The 18,647-nt window shown below is 46.2% G+C and overlaps 1 protein-coding gene across 4 annotated transcripts in view; it reads left to right on the top strand.

The window, feature by feature from the left end:
* SELP (selectin P) overlaps positions 1-18,647 on the top strand; it is a 47,114-nt gene that overhangs the window by 10,924 nt on the left and 17,543 nt on the right. For 3 of the 4 annotated variants that reach the window (XM_047840721.1, XM_047840719.1, XM_047840718.1), the window contains exons 2-9: positions 5,025-5,115; positions 6,723-7,109; positions 9,348-9,455; positions 9,907-10,092; positions 10,850-11,035; positions 11,637-11,822; positions 13,546-13,731; positions 15,378-15,563. In XM_047840721.1, the coding sequence (XP_047696677.1) occupies positions 5,025-5,115; positions 6,723-7,109; positions 9,348-9,455; positions 9,907-10,092; positions 10,850-11,035; positions 11,637-11,822; positions 13,546-13,731; positions 15,378-15,563 (1,516 nt within the window). The remainder of the gene's footprint in view (positions 1-5,024; positions 5,116-6,722; positions 7,110-9,347; positions 9,456-9,906; positions 10,093-10,849; positions 11,036-11,636; positions 11,823-13,545; positions 13,732-15,377; positions 15,564-18,647) is intronic. The other variant, XM_047840720.1, reaches the window with a different exon arrangement.

The raw sequence follows: 18,647 nt of genomic DNA, 5'->3' as shown, positions 1-18,647 counted from the left end.
ATTCCATTCCAGCCACACTGATGGCTTCATGTTCTTTGAACTCTCCACACACACCTGGCTGCCACCCAAAGCCTTCACATTCGCTTTTCCTTCTGTCTTCAATGCTCTTCCTCCTGCTTCTCCCTGGATGGCTTCTTCTGGCCATTCTGCTCTCAGTTTCAACATCATCTCCTTGGAGAAGTCTGCCCTGAACTCCCTGCCTAAGGTGACCACAAGTCCCTGTATCACATAGCCTCACCTTATTTCCCCCGACTTCTCGCTAGCTTCCAGTTTTCACGTTTACTTGTCATGAACTGCCATGTATTTATTGGTGCTTCATTACCTGTCTTTCTCAATAGACCATACATTCCGTAAGACAGGAATGATGTCTGTTTTTACCATTTTAATGCCAGTGCCTAGAAGAGCGCCTGACACATTGTAGGCACTTGGCAAATCAGTAGTTACTGAAATAGACAAGGGGCCAGGAAGTGCCTGTCTTGGTGACCGGTGGGGAAGGATCGATCATAGAGAAGGCTCCTTTCAAGAGAAGATGTTTGGACTTATAGAGCCAGGCACACATAGAAGGAAAGAGTGCTCTGGGCAATAAGAAGAACATTGGGCACATACACTGCCTTCTGGAAACTACGAGATGTTTCGTTACAAATGCATTGTAGAATTGGGGTTGGGGGGGGGGAGAGGCACAAATAAATTGAAAATTAATGGCAGGAGATGAGACTTGACAAGTAGAGGCCACATTTTGAGGGGTCCTATATGTGTCATCTCGAGGAGTTTGTAGGTATTGCTCAAGGGGTAGGAACAGCCGATGGATTTTAGGTAGTGAAGTGATGCGGTCAGGTTTTTGTGTTAGAAACATCACTCTGACTTCATTATAGAGAAACAATGGAAGATGGGCAACTTGAGGATAAGAGACCAGTCAGATGATGTCCAGGAAGGAAAGGATGATGTGTGCACTAGTTCTGTAGCAGTAAGTGGAAATCTGGAGAACGACCAGGTATCAGCTCAAAAGGTAAAGCCAGCGGGATTTGATGACAGGTTCATGTGAAGGGTTTGGGCAAAGGAGAGAAATGTGCTTTCTCATCCCCAACATCCAAGAGCTGCTGCTATTTGATACCCTTCCCAGCTTTCCTGAAACACACGACCTATGTTAACAATCCTTGATTCCCGCACTTCTCCACATATCCCTCTATCTTACCCGCATGGCGTGAAGAGAGTGAGTCCTACTCATTTCTTCCCTCACGCGGGATGTGAACCATCATGCCCCTTGCTTCTCTCACACCCAAATAGAATGAGAAAAAGTGCCAAGATCATTTTTTTGCACCGATTTCTTATGCTCTTCTGCCTAATAATATACTTTCAAATGTGATACAACTACTGCTGTAGCCCTTAAATACTTAGGTCTAATGATCACATATTTTTCAACATTTTCCTACTCAGTACACCCTTCTGTCTTACTTTCAGTCATTTCTCTGCCATTGCTCTTTATTTGTTCATCCATTCATAAAATATTTATTAAGCAGTAAGCACCTGCTCTCTACTATGGCTGAGATTCAGACCTAAGGCAGAGCCCTTGCCCTTGAGAAGCCTCTGCCAGCATCCTCCTCCAGCTGGGCAATCATTTGTTTGCTTTGCACTTGGATTGCAGACATCACGCTCAAGAGGGAAGTCAGGGATGGAGATACAGTGTTGGGGCCGTTGGCAAAGAGATGACCAGAAGGTGACCTCAGGACAGCAGATGAGTGATAAGAGAATAGGGTCATGGAGGCCAGAACCCAGGGAAATGTCTATCTCTACAAGTGCCAGAAGAGGGTCGAAGTAGATTCAGAGGGAGACTCATCAAAATTGCTCAAGATGCAAGAGAAGAATCAAGAGAAGGAGCCACGGAAGGATTTTAAACAAAAGGAACTACTCAGCAGTATTTATTGCTGCAGAAAGGTCAAGGAAAATAACAAGGGCACATGTTCACTGGGTTTGGTAATTAGGATTTCAGTGATAAAGGTAGCAAGGGCCATTTCACAGGCTGGAGTTTGGAGGAGGCCGGAGAGTAAAGGGAGGCAAGGAAGTTAAGGAAGCTGAACCAGAGGAAGGAGAGAAATCAGATAGCATCGGGGCAGAAGGCAAAGGGTCCAGGGAGGGACTTTGTCAGTTCTGCTCTAAAAGTGCAAAGCTGTGGTCTACAATGTAGACAGGAGAACAGAATCCCTTTCCGCGGTACCATCTCTCCCAACTTTGTGCGCCGCTCGCAATGCCGGCAGCTATGGGACTTCTGCTGGCATCCAGTATCCAAGCCAAGTGAGGGCAAGGGATAAACACTTTCTCCTTCCACTTTCTCCCTGCCCCTCTCTTCACCCCATACTTGTAGTTCTTAGGAAAGGTAAAAGTTAAAGACAATCGCGGTGTGAAGTGGCTTTAATGAAGGTTTATGCAGGCACAGGATGTTATTCTAATGACCCAGTCTCAGACGGCTACTTCCAGTTTGAAGTGGGCTGCCAGAGAACTTTAAAGATTAGCAGAGCGCATGGCCATTTCTCCTAGAGTCATTTCCTCTTGTTTCAACACTAAACAGGCTTAATAACACTAGGACACGGCTCTTAACTTTCCAGGATCTTAGATCTGAAGACGACACTGTAGAACAGGGGCAGGTGTGGAAGGCCTGCCCACCCCAAGGAAGCCTCAGAGGAAAACGACCACTCAAAGGCGTCATCCATTCTCCACATACAACCCTTGTCAGTTTCCAGTGAGCCAAGGTGCTGCCTTACAGTTAACAGAGATTTGAAATTGCGGTCCATTAAACATGGACAGACTTAGTGGATCTATGAGTCTTCTGAAACTGTCTAAAAACATTGCAACTGTGCATTTTTATTTTTTTTTTAAGAATCCTGATGATAGCTTTTATCTGGCTTTCAAAGGAGTTCAAAAGTCCCGCAAGGGTAATCACTATGCTAACCCAACATCCATCCAGGTGAGCAAGCTTAGGCAAATCATCTTACTCACTGAAACTCATCTCAAGTATTCACAGTCCAAAAGATCTGCTGCAGAATGCTGGAGAAATGCTTAACTGACCTGGCATTAATCTTTATGGCCTCCTTCGTCTCTCAAATAATCTGTGAGGAGTCATTCTTAATATTTAGTGATTTTTTTAATGGAAAAATATGATCAAAGTAGGAGATGCGTAATGTATTTCCCTTTCTTACATGTTGTGCTTGATCAGAAGCATCTACCAAGTCCTCTAAAACCTTGAAATGTTTAAAACCATCTCTCTCTCTCTCTCTCTCTCTCTCTCTCTCTCTCAATTCTGTTTAAACCAAACCATATTTCAAAGTTTAAACAAAGAAGTTATGACATGAAACAGCTCTTTTAGGATAGTGGCCGGCGTTGGACGCTGATAGGGAAGCAGGAGCCTCCCCACACACTTCCTTGAGCTTGCCCCAAAGCCAGAGAAACCCCTAGAAACGCTCTGCACAGGGAGAAAACCACTTCCAAAGAGCACAGGGAGAGCACCATTAGGGTGAAAATACTATACTTCTCTCTAGTCTACTGGAGGAGCCCAGCGCAAGGTCAAAGGTGAATATTGGGGTCCCCTTCATGCAGCCTACGCTATTGTGCTCTTTAGCAGCAATGCTTCTGTTCCTTGTGCCTCTGAGAGAATTCTGGAAAATTGTGTAACGCCTTACACCTGTCTAAGTGGAAAGCTAATATTTTTCATCATCAGTTTTAAAATTAACAAGCGATGGGATTTCCAACACATTGTAAAGATTAGCCTTTTACAATAAGTAAATGTCCCATCATGTCTTTTATTCCAATGGAATTAAATACTGTAGTGATCTGATAGCCCTCGTCACTTAAAAAAATATATAAGCGAGCTCCTAATAATAGGAAATTTTATATTATTCATCTTCTCTCCTCCTCCTCTACAAAATTTTTACCTAATACAACTTTAAGCTTGAAGTCTTTTCTTGATCACTAAATCTCACTTCCTTTACAAAAAAGGTAATAATAAATCCAAATTTAAAACGTTCAACTTTTTGAAAGCATATGCGATTTTAGACTCACCAACGTTTAGTACTAGTACTTTCATGTGCAGCATGAGGGAGTTGGCTAAGGTGAGCGTTCCCGGAACTTATTTGTCTCGAAACATTTTAAAATTTTTTTTTCAACGTTTTTTATTTATTTTTGGGACAGAGAGAGACAGAGCATGAACGGGGGAGGGGCAGAGAGAGAGGGAGACACAGAATCGGAAACAGGCTCCAGGCTCCGAGCCATCAGCCCAGAGCCCGACGCGGGGCTCAAACTCACGGACCGCGAGATGGTGACCTGGCTGAAGTCGGACGCTCAACCGACTGCGCCACCCAGGCGCCCCTCGAAACATTTTTTAAATGTTAACAGATTTCATGAAGTCCCCACAGAAGGGAGCCCATTAAATATAGTACTTGCTATTGATCCAAAGGGAATAGAATTACTATACATATTAATAAATATTAAATATATAGGTACCGTGCATATGTATTAAATATTGAACAGTACTGTGGACATAGGCCGCCATTGTAAAGCAAGGAGACAAGACATAGGTCAATAATACAGAGCAGACGGCATAGCCCAGCACCATTTGTCGATGCCCTGTGCATCCAAGTATCTGTGCAGATCGGGGAGTCTGCGTGCAACTTCCTATTATTTTGGGGTATGGCATAGTGGTTCTTAAAGGGAGATTATTGCATAATAATAATGACAATACTCTTCTTACACGAAAATTATAAAATGTTTCGTAAATGAAAAATCTTAGTTGCACAAAGTAGTTACTTGATAAATACTTATCGAATGAAAGAAGAAACAACTTCTGTCCTCAGCCTGGGTGCAGAGCAGGGCTCGGAGCAGAGCAGGGAGAAACAAGAAGGAAGCAGAGCACTTGAACCTCCACCCTGCTGGAAACAAGGAGGATTAGAACTCAATACAATGATTACTAACAGGGATTTGGGGGCCACATTGATTTCACATGGGGACTAAAAGGAAGTTTTCCTTTCTCGTTTCAGGCCAGCTGCCTAAAAGCCATCTGGAACTGGAGATTTCAGACGGTGATCTTCAGAACTGCCCAACTGCTTTGCTTCAGTGCCCTAATCTTTGGTAAACTTGGTGTTAACCTTTCGTCTAGGCCTGAGTAATGAGGGGAAGTTAAGGATGCTAGCCAGTTGTTACAAGGAATGGGAAAACTGTTCCCGCCCAGACGCCTTGAAGAAAAATGCACCCAACACCATCATATTGGTGGAAAGGCTCTGGGACAAACCGAAATGGACATATCCAGGACCAATTAGCCACTGGGCACAGCAGGCCCTGGCCCACAGTACTGTCAGGGACCCACAAAAACGTCTTAGTATACCGTACTGATATGTATGTCTTTCTACTAATGCAATTATAAAATATAGGTTTTAGTATTTTATTACGGAGGAAGGAGCTTATAAAAGAAAAGCTGCCCAGAGTCCATGAAAGTCAATAATGCAGCCCTGGTGATGCCAAAATAAAGTCTTAGGGCAAAACAATGCAGTAGAGGTGTCAGTGGGGGAGGGACAAACATACATGACCCTCGTGCGGGCAGCAGAGGACAGGGTTGAATAGGAACAAGACTCTATAAACAGGAAAAAGAGGCACTTCCAGGCCTGATTGCTTACATTGTACACCTCTTCGTGTGGGATCTGGCCTCTTCTGGCCCGGGTGAGCTCCCACTGGCCACGATAACAACAGCTTTCATCAGAGTCCCCCTTACACTTTCAGAGGGCACAAACTCTATTTCTACTTGCTGCCACAGGCATTGCTTCAAACGGCTTGTTCTAAGCCCTGTTTTGCCACGTGAGTGAGCAGAGATGGAGGGCGTAGCGTAACTTACCAAAGAGGAACAGTCAAGAACAAGTGGAATGAGAGTAGGATCGCAGGCCAGGAGATCTGGTTTGCGACCTGCCTCTGCCACAAACACGTTGTGCTTCACTCAACAAGTATTTACTGAACACCTGTTAAGCGCCATGCTCTGTGCTTGGTGTTAAGGACCCAGAGATAAAATTCACAATCGGGCCGGTGTGGACCGCGTCATATGAAGAGACGTTCCAACGCCCAGAGGGCGATAACGGGAAGTGGAGGCAGAGACGTGCCTACCCGGGGAAGTCAAGGAAAGCAGGGGGAGGAAAGGTTTACCAGGCATAAGTGGGGAGGGCAGCCAGACTAGCAGGGAGCATGTGCAAAGCACAGAAGTGGGAGTTCTGTTTTGCTAAGAAGGTAAATATGGCGGGTGATGAGGCTGGCCCAGCAGGTAGGCTCCGGATCATAAAGCATCTTATTTTCCACGTGAAGAGGTTGAACCTGTAGATATGAGGCAGCCACCAAGACATTCTGTGTGTCCTTTAAACAGGACAAATTACTTACTATGTCTCTTCCGTTTACCAAAGGAGACTAGATGCCTCATAAGGTCCCTTCCAACTCTGTTCTCTTATGATTCCAAATCTTTTAGCACCAAGCGTCCTCAGAACAGTACATTTTCTTATTTTGACTTCACATATATATGTGTTTGGGTGAAAGATGGAAACCACTCTTCCTTCTTAAGACGACTAGATTAGACACAACATAGTCATATTTTAGCTCTTTGTCTTCCAGTCAGAAACCCATCTGACTTACACAGAAGCGTATTTATGCTCACGGACTCCCGGTGAAGGAAGCTAACCTGGCACTCGCTCTCCTTTACTCAGAATTAATAAAGCAGAAAGAAGTGGCAGCGTGGACCTATAATTACAGCATCAAAGCATATTCATGGAATTATTCCCGGATGTTCTGCCAGAAGCATTACACGGATTTAGTGGCCATCCAGAATAAAAAAGAGATCGCTTACCTCAACGATGTCATGCCTTACTTCAACTCTTACTACTGGATTGGGATCCGAAGGATCAATGATAAATGGACCTGGGTGGGAACCAGAAAGGTCCTCACCAAAGAGGCCGAGAACTGGGCTGACAACGAGCCCAACAACAAGAAGAACAACCAGGACTGTGTGGAGATCTACATCAAGAGCGTGTCGGCCCCTGGCAAGTGGAACGATGAGCCCTGCTGGAAAAAGAAGCGGGCACTATGCTACACAGGTAGGAGCTTCTGTACTCTGAAGTTTATCTGTTTCAAAAAAAAAAAAAAGCCTTCCCTGGTTCACTAATAGAGCCACTGAGTCAATAACATCAAGTCACAAAGTCAGGTATGTGAAAACAAAGAATAAATGACAGTTGGAGTGCTTGGGTGGCTCAGTAGGTTAAGCGCCCTGATTTCTGCTCAGGTCATGATCTCACGGTTCGTGAGTTTGAGCCCTGCATCGGGCTGTACACTGACAGCGGGGAGCCTACTTGGGATTCTCTCCCTCTGCTTCTCTCTCTCTCTCTCTCTCTTTCTCAAAATAAATAGATAAACTTAAAAAAAATTAATTAAAAGAAAAAACTACAATCATGCAGCATTAAGGAGCACCTTGAAGAATATAAGATCAGGAGTAGAGAAACCTGGGTTTTTCTGAAACTGGAAGGACATTTTACAATCATCGGATCCACCTTCCTCAGTGTATAACTGATTAAATACATGCTCAGGAGTTTCTAGTCCCCTAAAATTTATATCCAGAGCTTTTCGGCACCACGGCGCCCTCATATAATGGGCAGTATACGTTGGAAGATAACTTGGCCCCTAGGAGACACAGCTATAACTGATAGCTATTGTACATCACTACGTTATTGTGATGTTATTAGTTCATGGGTCGTAAGCCTGTTTCGTATTAGTTTCGTTTAGTCCTCGTGAGAACTTCATCAGTCAGGTCCTCTCATTTCACTGATGAGAGGAAGGTCCAGGCTATGAAGGAATCTGCTTACAGATTCCCTTCGACGGCAGCATGCATTCAGGTGTGCTGGTAGGGACCAGTGGCATGAGGGAAGGGAACTGACAGTGAAGAGACCCTGCAAGTATGTTTGCTTCTCGACAGAGTGAGCGGTTCCCGAGTAGGCAGACATGCGTGGAAGCGTGGTCCTCCTGGGGTCACGCGCCTACGCTGGAACTGGTTGCATCTCTCTGATGTGGCTTCTCCCCCCCGCTGTAGCACATGAGATCATTCTGAGATCCTTAGGAAGCTACGATCAGAACAAACCATGTGTGCTCCAAGAACATAGGGCACGTGTATCACGGCTGTAAGACATTGGTGGGGTCAAGGTGAATACGATGGAAGATGTGGACCAGACCTCTATCGCCTCCTGCATCTTCCCTTTACTCGGACCCTTCCCAGGGCCCCCGTGCAGCCCCACCAAACTTGCCGGCTGCCTCGGGAATGCCCTCCTGTAGAACCGGCACGACCTCTAGAATTCGAGCCTCTCAGAGTTGAGAGGGAACGTAGGTAGACATCATCTAGCACAAGCCTGAATGTGACATATGACTTCCCTCTTGTAATCAACCCTAAAGTGGCCCAATGTGTGCAGAGGAAACGCCACCAGAAAATATAGCCACAGGCCTTGCCCCCAGCTATGACCTCATCAGTGACAACATTCTCAGAACCCTCCGTCGGGTGCATGATGCACACGCCCACAAAGAGTCTCTTGTAGGAAAGGAACCTCAGCCCTTCTCCACTGGGACTCACTGAGAAGGGTGTGGCTAGTCAGTCGTACTCTGCACTACCTAAGCCTGGCATATTTAGGCCCGTGAAACATCTCTCCGTGGGATTGTTTGTCCTGTACCACGAGGAGGTCTTAAGCGTCTCATGTGGTTCCCCTGCCCCTCCACTGTGCGGCGCTGGGCACAGATTTGAAATCAACAAACAGTGGAAGGGCTTTGGCCCTAACCCGGGGCAGGCTGGCCTCAGAGAAGTCACTTGCCTGAGGTCCTGTAATAGTAGGCAGCCGAGCCAGGACTCTGATGACGTATGTGTGACCCACCCCCCTCCCCCCCGCCCCGCCACATCTGATGCCCAGCCTTTATGTTGTAATGCCCATCATAGGGGTTTCCGTAATAATACAACTCTATGCACATTCTTGGTTAAAAAGCCACAATCTATTTTGTACCACATAGAGGAGTTTCTCTGTCTACACATCGATCAGTGGCTCTTTATCTCTCTGGGCTACACAAAGCAATTCCTCCTTAGACAACAGCTTAAAATGGAAGCTAGGCAATGCTCTGGTAGGCTCCCACAATGCCCTTTGCAGGGAACAGGCTGGCGCTCCAGAGGACACTGTAGTTTTGTGTTGCTTGGCTAGCTCAGTCTTATACCAAGAGGGGCTGGGTCTGTGGCTTGGAAAGGAATCTAACTTCTCTTCACACCTCCCGGGAATGCGTACCATACTGACCCTTTTGCATCCGTGCAGCGTCCTGCCAGGACATGTCCTGTAGCAAGCAAGGAGAGTGCATTGAGACCATCGGGAACTACACCTGCTCCTGCTTCCCTGGATTCTATGGACCAGAATGTGAATACGGTGAGGGTGCTATTTTGTTGATATTATTGTGGCCTTTGGTCTTGTGCTGGAGGTGGTCCAGGAAGCAAATCATGTTGGAAACTCTCCAGGGGGTAAAGCTCATCCCGGTCCTCTCTGGGGTCAGTCAGTCAGCCCCACTCAAATTGTCCCAAGACACACCCTCTGGGTGAAACCTTTTATCCGTAGACCATTGGTTCAAAAAAACCTACACGGTAAAAGGGAAGCAAAACAAAGGCTGATTTTGCTAGCTTGAAATAAAAACCACTGAAAGACTGATTATATCCCAAGATGTAGCCAATACAAAGGAACCAAGTAAAGATGACCAGGTTGGGTTAGACTAAGCCCAGAAAGACAGGATTAAGAGGGTCATACAAATAGTTCCAACGTCCAGCAAACCTGATGTTGTCTTTAAACCTGCAATGAAAAGAAAATTAATGTTTTGTCCCCACAGTCCAAGAGTGTGGGGAATTTGGTCTCCCCCAACACGTGCTCATGAACTGCAGCCACCCTCTCGGGAACTTCTCCTTCAATTCAGAGTGCAGCTTCCACTGCGCCGAAGGGTACGAATTGAATGGACCCAGCAAGCTGGAATGTTTGGCTTCTGGAATGTGGACAAATAACCCACCGCAATGTATAGGTATGTGGACCCTACTCTTTCCATCCTCGATGACGACTAGAAAATAAGGGGAAAATAAGCTTTCTCCATTAAAAAACACGAGAGATTGGGGCGCCTGGGTGGCTCAGTTGGTTAAGTGTCCAACTTCAGCTCAGGTCATGATCTCATGGTTCATGGGTTCGAGCTCTATGTCCGGCTCTGTGCTGACAGCTTAGAGCCTGGAACCTGCTTTGGATTTTGTGTCTCCCTCTCTCTCTGCCCCTCATGCTGTCTTTCTCTCTCTCTCTCTCTCTCTCTCTCTCTCTCTCTCTCTCAAGAAAAAAAAAAAAACTTAGAAAAACGTGAGAAATAATGAGCATCTACATTCGATGGGGAATTCTGATTTTTACTACTACCCATCAATGAGAGTGACACTGATTTTGATTTTCATGATGTTTTGCATCTATAGAGTGAGGTGATCACCTTAACTCTTGATTCTCAGGCAAAAGCATCACAAAGCGACCTCTCTCCCTTTGCTAATTGCAGAGTGAACAGTATAATAATGAGGACTTAGGGGTTGAGTCTTATTAATTTGATACTTTGACCTTGCTTCTTTAAATGCAAAATGGGGATGTTTGGATCTTTCCAAATGGCTCCTGAAAGTACCATTGAACCAACCAGGTGTTTCACCTTGCCCATCACTTACGGAAGATGCAGACGGCTGCTGGGGCATCCTAAGGTTTCACAGGTGCTGGGCATAACCCAAGGGCTCACACCTTTGCTCTGTGGTTGTTTGTAGCTGCCCAGTGCCCACCCCTGAAGACTCCTGAGCGAGGAAGCATGACGTGTCTTCCCTCTCCGGAAGCGCTCCAATACCGGTCCAGCTGCCACTTTGCTTGTGAAGAGGGATTTGCATTAGTCGGGCCAGAGGTGGTGCAGTGCACAGCCTCGGGGGTGTGGACAGCCTCACCCCCAGGGTGTGAAGGTGAGTTTCCGGTGGTTGGGGATATGCGACGTCTACCGTGCCAGTCCTTGCTGTGAGTACGGAGGACGGTGGGGGTCTATGGATAAGCTGGCCTGAATCGCCACAACTTGACTCTCCTTTCCACCTGCCACTTAGTACATCAGGATGGGAAAAGAGGGCCAGGCTCCAGAAAAATCAAGAGGCTGATCTGACTACAAATAAATTTAAAAAGTCCTCCCTTGGCCCAAACTCAGAGCCCTCAAGCAGTTTTCAGAATGGCTCCATTCATAAATTTCACGCAAGAGGGAAAGGATGGCATCTACATCCTTCTAGTGTCTTCTAGATACGAGAAGACCTACCATGACAGGTTTATAGAGATAAAGGAATAGAGGACATTATAAAAACCTTGGAGGAGTCTTTTTTTTTTTTTTTTTTTAAGATTAAGGTCACCCTGTGGATGGATTGTCCAAGTCTGGACAAATCATCATTAGGGTCTCCTGACCCTTACAGATTCCTAGCTCTACCTGGATTTCCTGGAAGTTATATCATTACTTTCCCGCTGTGGGTCTGGGTTTTCTCCTTCCTTAGTATCTTTCTCTCTGTCCTTGGTTGTTCTCTCTAGTTGTGCGGTGTCCGCTCCTGGAAGCCCCTGGCAAAGGAACCATGGACTGTGTTCATCCCCTCACTGCCTTTGCATATGGCTCCAGCTGCAGATTTGAGTGTGAACCTGGCTATCAAGTGAGAGGCCGGGCCACTCTCCGCTGCATTGGCTCTGGCCAGTGGACCGCACCCTTGCCAGCCTGTGAGGGTAGGATTTTCCTTTAGTAGCCCTCTTCCACCCAGAAAGGGGCCATGGCGCAGTGGAAAGGCTCAGGGTAGCCTCCTTCAGGTTCTGACATTGGAACAGGTTGTTCAGCCTCCAGGAGGCATGGTTTTTTCATCCATGAAATGAGCTAAGGTGCTTTTGTGAGAATGAAGTATATAAAAAGCACACAGTTAAACAGCACGTAGAAAGTAGCTAGCATTAGACTGGGCATTCAATTAACCTTCATTTCTGCCTCGTTTTTTCCCTTTCTGCCTCACTGGCAATACAAGCTGTGGGACAATGTCCTCTACTTGAGAGGAAGCCAGAATGGTGGCTATTAGGACAAAGAGGGGGATTCCCCATTAGCGTTTGGAGGTGACTTTGACAAAGGAGCGAGGCGCGCTGCGTCCACGGGGGCCGTGATGCAACCCTAGACGGTTACACAACAGCGCAAAGCTGAATTCTGTGCAGTTGCCTCCTGCCCTCAGCTTCTTTTTTTTTTTTTTAATTTTTTTTTTTAACGTTTATTTATTTTTGAGACAGAGAGAGACAGAGCATGAACAGGGGAGGGTCAGAGAGAGGGAGGCACAGAATCTGAAACAGGCTCCAGGCTCTGAGCTGTCAGCACAGAGCCCGACGCGGGGCTCGAACTCACGGACCGCGAGATCGTGACCTGAGCCGAAGTCGGCCGCCCAACCGACTGAGCCACCCAGGCGCCCCTGCCCTCAGCTTCTGAGGCAGAAAGGGTGAATAGGGGAGCAGGAAATTGAAGATTGGATTAGTGAGTGCCCAGGAGATGGAGATCACAAGCCCAACTCTGCTACCGTCCGGATACAAGACGTCAGGGAAGTAACTCATTCCTGAACCTTCCTTTTCTCTTCTGTAAAGAGAGAAGCTCTAGAGGATCTTTGGTTCTTTGATGCTCCGATTCTGTAACAACCAGAGGTCTGAGCCCAGGGTGTGATGGTGGTCTTCACACTCTGAAAAAAAAACCCAGGAATAGCCTGGAAATGAAATGCTTTATCAAGGAAGCACATGAGGAAACTGGTCTGTATCAGAGCTAAGGCCACTCAGGGCTCAATTCTGTGCAGGAACTGTCCTTGGCCTGCACTCGCCTGGCAATTGAAGTCTGATGACGCTGACATCCTGTGTTTCAGAGATATGGCCCACTCAGGACCATTTTATAAACCTAGCTAATAGGATGTCAACAATAAGCCATGTTATTTCAGCTTTTTCCTTAAACGTCCAGCCTGTTATATATCTCCTCCTGCCTGATCCAGTTCTGCAAATATCATCAGTAAATATTTGAAGAGTACCTTCGAGGTACCAAACATGGCCAGGCTGTGGGACGCAACTAGGAACGGCTAAGCCCAGCCTCAGGGAGACTGTGGTCCAAGGGCAGGACCACAGCAGTCTCCGCACAGTGCAGGGGCTGTGGGGAGCACACTAGGGGAGTCCCTACCCCTGAGCTGCTGGGAGGGGGGCAGTCAGGGAAGGCTTCCTAGGGACAGTGAAGTCTAAGCTGAGATCAAAGGGCAGGTGAGTGACCCAGGCAAAGAGGGCACGGGAAGGTGTTCCAGGCAGTTTCCCTTTTGGAAAAGGGAGGATTCAGGGTTCTGAACGTACTGATAATATGGGTAGGAAGACGCATCTCTTGAGTGGCTCTTGTGAGAAAGAACTGAGCCCTTCCATGACCCAGTTTCAGACGACAACTTTTTCCATTTAGCCATTGCCTGTGAGCCACTGGAGAGTCCGGTTCATGGAAGCACGGATTGCTCCCCACTCTCGGGACCGCTGCCATACAACACCAGCTGTAGCTTCCATTGTGCTGATGGCTTCAGGCTGAAAGGAGCTGACATAGCCCAGTGTACTGACTTGGGACGGTGGACAGCGCCCGCCCCGGTCTGTGAAGGTAATGTGACATCGGCATGTTCCTTCTGTGTCTCTCAGCTTATTATGCAGTTAGCAGTCATTGATTTATTCCTCAGACGTTCACTAAGAACTACCCGGCCCTTTGTGCTGGCCCCAGGGACGAAATGGTGAGCAAAACACCCGTTCGTTACAGCATATTGGAACTCAAGGTGAAGGTTTCACCGATTGAAACCCGCTGAGTGGGTTGGCATGAAGAAGATGGGACTGGGAGGAAGGAATGATGCATGAGGAACAACGTAGAAGAGTAAGGGGCAGGGCATTTAGTCTAGTTCTGTCATTCCCCGGCAACAAGGGTTTGGTCTCTCAGAAGTTCAGTGTCTTCTGTAGAGCGGGAGTATTATTATCTGCCTCACCTACGTGCCTCATTACTGTTGTGAATGAATGTGGGTAAAGAGCAAGCTTGAAATTGCTATGAGTTGAGGGTGCCTCGGTGGCTCAGTTGGTTAAGCATCCAATTCTTGGTTTTGGCTCAGGTCATGATCTCACGGTTCACGAGTTCGAGCCCTGTGTGGGGCTCTGTGCTGACAGTGTGGAGCCTGCTTGGGATTCTCTTTCTCCCTTTCTCTCTGGCACGACCCAGCTCATGTGCTCTCTCTCTCTCTCTCTCCCTCTCTCTCTCAAAATAAATAAATTCACTTTAAAAACTCCTATGAGTTTTACAAATGTATACAAAAGGATAATAATGTTACCTTATAAATTATGTCTGTGATCTGATTTTACAAAGCGACCTTCTTTCAGTAGTTCATGTTTTCAATATTTTGCTCTTATAGGAGAACAAAGACACAGGGAAGTCATTAGGATTATTTTTACGAGGGGTACCCCACACAGAAGTCAGGTCCCAGAAGTGCAATGTTGGCATTTCACGTTGCTATTTACTGGGATCTTTGGGCAATTGATGTGAATCCCCTGCATCTGTGCTGACAGCACAGAGCCCGACGTGGGGCTCAAACTCACAAACTGCAAGGTCATGACCTGAGGTGAGGTCAGATGCTTAACCGACTGGGCCACCGGGTGCCCCCGTGGATTGATTTCTTGCTATTCATTTTGATTACATACTTAGCATAGACTCGTGGGTCCAAAAGTATGAGGTTTAAAAAATTATTCCTGCATATTGCCAAAATGCTTACGATGCCTCAGAATTTTCTTCATAAAATCCTTCATGTGCCATTGTGCCATTTCTCATCCTCCGGTTTAAACATGCCCCGTTCAGAAATCCCTGTTCTTATAAGGGAAGGGAAACAAAAGTCATATAAAAACAGGGAGGGGGACAAAACAGAAGAGACTCAGAAATAGGGAGAACAAAGTGAAGGTTACTGGAGGGGTTGTGGGAGGGGGGGATGGGCTACATGGGCCAGGGGCACTAAGGAATCTCCTCCCGAAATCATTGTTGTACTCTATCCTAACTAATTTGGATGTAAGTTTTAAAAAATCAATTTTTTTAAATTAAAAAAATTTTAAATTGAATTCATTTTAAATTAAATTAAATTCATAAATTAATTTTAATTTAATTAAAATTAAAAAAAAAAAAGAAATCCCTGCTCTTGGCGCTAGACGGGATTAGGGGTCAAAATGAACGAGAGCTTGTGTGATCCCCAATCCTCACTCCCTTACTTCCTCACCTCTCAGCGCTGCAGTGTCAGGATCTTCCGGCTCCAGACCAGGCCCAGGTGAACTGCTCCCACCCGTTTGGAGCCTTTCGGTACCAATCCACCTGCAGCTTCTCCTGTGACGAGGGCTTACTCCTGGTGGGAGCAGGCGAGCTGCGGTGCTTGGGTACGGGGACCTGGAGTGCTCCTCCCCCACAATGCCAGGGTAAGCTGAGTTCTCTCCAGCGTCTGGGAAATCCAGGGTAGGCTGCATTTTAAAAGGCTGTATGTTCGCGGCGGTGACCATCTAGGGGCCAGAAGCTTGAAATGGACCGGAAAGTTAAGAAACACTCTTCGTCTTGTGACCCAGTGATCCCAAATGCGGGGCCAGGCAGGTGACACCAGTGGCGGGGTGTCTGGTAATCGGAGCTAGGGAATGGCCCCTGTGCACTCCTTACCAGGACCTTTACTAGGACCTGGAAGCCTCTATCAGGAACCAGGTAGACTGTTCTCACGTGGCTGAAAACAGTGCCTAGAAAGGCCAGAAGGAAAAAAAAAAGCTTCAGGATGGCTGTACCAAGGCTGACCCAGCACTCTGCTCCTGGGAACCATGGCGTATGACCTCTGGGTATAACAGTGCAGTAGGAGAGGCAGGATCTACAGGTGCTGCAGATATCCTCCACGATCTGCGTAGGAATGGAGAAATAGACCCAGGGTAAAGTGAAGAGTGATGTAGAAGGAAGCAATGAATCTATAAATGCAAGATTACAGGATCCTCAGTAGAGAAAACATGCATATTCAGCCTCAGCATGTATATCCACACCGTATGGAGCTGAAAAGAAAGCCAGGGTAGTCTGCCAATATTTTAAGAACCAGAACTGTCTCTGGTCATTTGTGTTTGCCAACTGAAGAACAGATAGAGGCTTTTCATACCCCTCGTGCCTTTTTCCACTCAGTGCATCCAGTTTTTCAGGCTTACGGCAATTGCTTTTACGAAGCAGGGTTTTCATTTATAAAAGCTACGGAAAAGTAAGAAATAAAGAAACACACACAAAACAATCGTCTTAAATACTCCCAGCCTGAGATAGGCATGGTTGGCATTCTCGTATGACTTCTTCCAAAATTTTCCCCACTCCTTTTTCCCCTCTATGCAAGTAGTATTTTCGTGATGCAGATTCAATTTTAATAATAAAGTCAAATAGGGATGATACTAGATAATTCTGCATCGTTTGCCTTTGCCTGTCACTTTGCACAGGCTTTCAACATCTGAGTGAAAGCAGGCAGACATGTGTTTTTAATGAAGAGGAAACCACTTGCTGTTCAGATCACACTCAAGTGCACACACACACACACACACACACACACACCACAGCTAAGTTAGGACAACAGTGAATGAATGGATGAATGAATGAATGAACTCAGCAGAGTTGGATGTCCTGCACTTCTAGGCATCAGAGAGCAGGCAAGCCACTGGTCCTGGGGTTGAATACACCTTCCAGCAGGGTCTGGAAAGACCAGAGTAAGGCTTGTAATTTCGCCTTCTCGGCTTTAATCCTGGCTACATTGCAAACTGGATACATTCCAAAGTCCATGGAACTTTGGGGAAGAACTTGGAGTCCCCTAAGAGGGTTATCACAGGGATTAGAATTCTTCCATAGAATTCTATCACAGTAATCCGAATTACAGTTCGTTGCCTCACATTGTCCTGCCTGTGTTTCACAGCAACGAGGTTGACACTCACCACAGCTTCCTGTGACCTCCCAGTTCCCTTCTGCTTTTAGTTCTTTGTTTACTCCGACTGAACTTTCTCCTATTATTGCCGGGTGAGATCAAGTGAAATACCTGAATGTGGGCTGGGCAGGAAGGCACCACGAGGCTTGCAATCCACTGGCTGATGTAAGACTTATGAGAGAGTGTTATCAGACAGTTTCCCTTTTCAGTGTCCCCTTTGCCCTGTTGCCTTCTGACATGCACCCCAGCTATCAGCAGGCACGGCCACAAAAGCTGGACATGGACTCCAGGTCATCGAGACCCTCCTTTGTGTCCTTAGTCTTCTTGTCTCCTCTCCTCTCTCCCACCCCACACACATACACACTGAACACAGAAAGACGTTTCAGGTGGCAGAAAATGCCTAGATCTTTGGGAAAGTCGATCAGACCGAGGAGAATGTACCTGGAGAGAGAAAGAGGTGAAGGGAAGAGAAAGGTATAAAAACTGCGCTTGGAACCTCAGGCAGTTCAAAGTCAGCGGCTGGAGAATGGCCCCAGGTTCAGACCTGCTGTCACTGACTATGGTTCTGTCAAAGCAAACAGTGAAAAAGAAACACCCTAAACCATACGTTTTCTCAGTCTTCATTTTTAAATGTCACCACGTTGAATCTGGACTTTATAGTTTCATTAGTTGGCAACTATTAACATTTACACACAGAGTGTTTTTGCTTTTGTAAAAATTTTGGAAGGTATGCAATGCTATTCTCCACATTTTCTTTTTTGAATTATTTAATTTAATTTAATTTTGTTTTATTTTATTTTATTTTATTTTTGGGGGGGGGGCAGACAGAGAATCCCAAGGAGGCTCCACTTAGCACAGAGCCGCACACAGGGCTCAATCCCGTAACTGTGAGATCACGACCTAAGCTGATATCAAGAGTTGGATGCTCAACCGACTGAGCCACCCAGGTGCCCCTATTCTCCACATTTTTAAAGCGAAGAGATTGAGGCTCAGAGAGGTTAAGTGACTTGCCTAAAGTCACAGAGCATGATCTCCAACCCAAGCAAATGCCCTGGAGCCTCAAACTCTATATGCATAAACTATGGTAAAGAGCCATGAGATCTAATTTACCTTTCTTTGTAGGTGAACATGTATAGTCACTGGGGCTGGTCCCTGTAGGATGACATTGGTGGAAAGAGCTTTTGCAGATGGCCAGTTACGTTATGTGCCTACCGCATGTCAATGACTTAAAAAATATTTTCAAACTTAATTTTTACATATGATTTAACTAGCTTATTATTTTATAACTGAGGAGCCCTGCAAGGCAAGGAGTATTATGTTTCCCATTTCATAGATGAAGCAACTGAGGTTCAGAAAAGTCTAGAGACACATTGCTAATAAGTAACAGAGCCAGGGTTTAGACCCGGATTCTTTATACTCCTTGGTTGGGGAAGGTAGATTTTGTGGGAGGAGAAAGTATTTTACTTTGTTTTCCTACTTCCAGTCATTTGTCATTGTTTTCTGGCAAGGTCACTAGGTCCCTTTCTGAAGGTGTCAAGGAAGCAGCCACTTCCACTCTTGTGCGGGGACAACTGAAATG

Source organism: Prionailurus viverrinus, chromosome F1 (genome assembly GCF_022837055.1).
Source record: "Prionailurus viverrinus isolate Anna chromosome F1, UM_Priviv_1.0, whole genome shotgun sequence".
In the NCBI taxonomy this organism is placed as follows: domain Eukaryota; kingdom Metazoa; phylum Chordata; class Mammalia; order Carnivora; family Felidae; genus Prionailurus; species Prionailurus viverrinus.
This window is presented reverse-complemented; position numbering and strand designations above follow the sequence as displayed.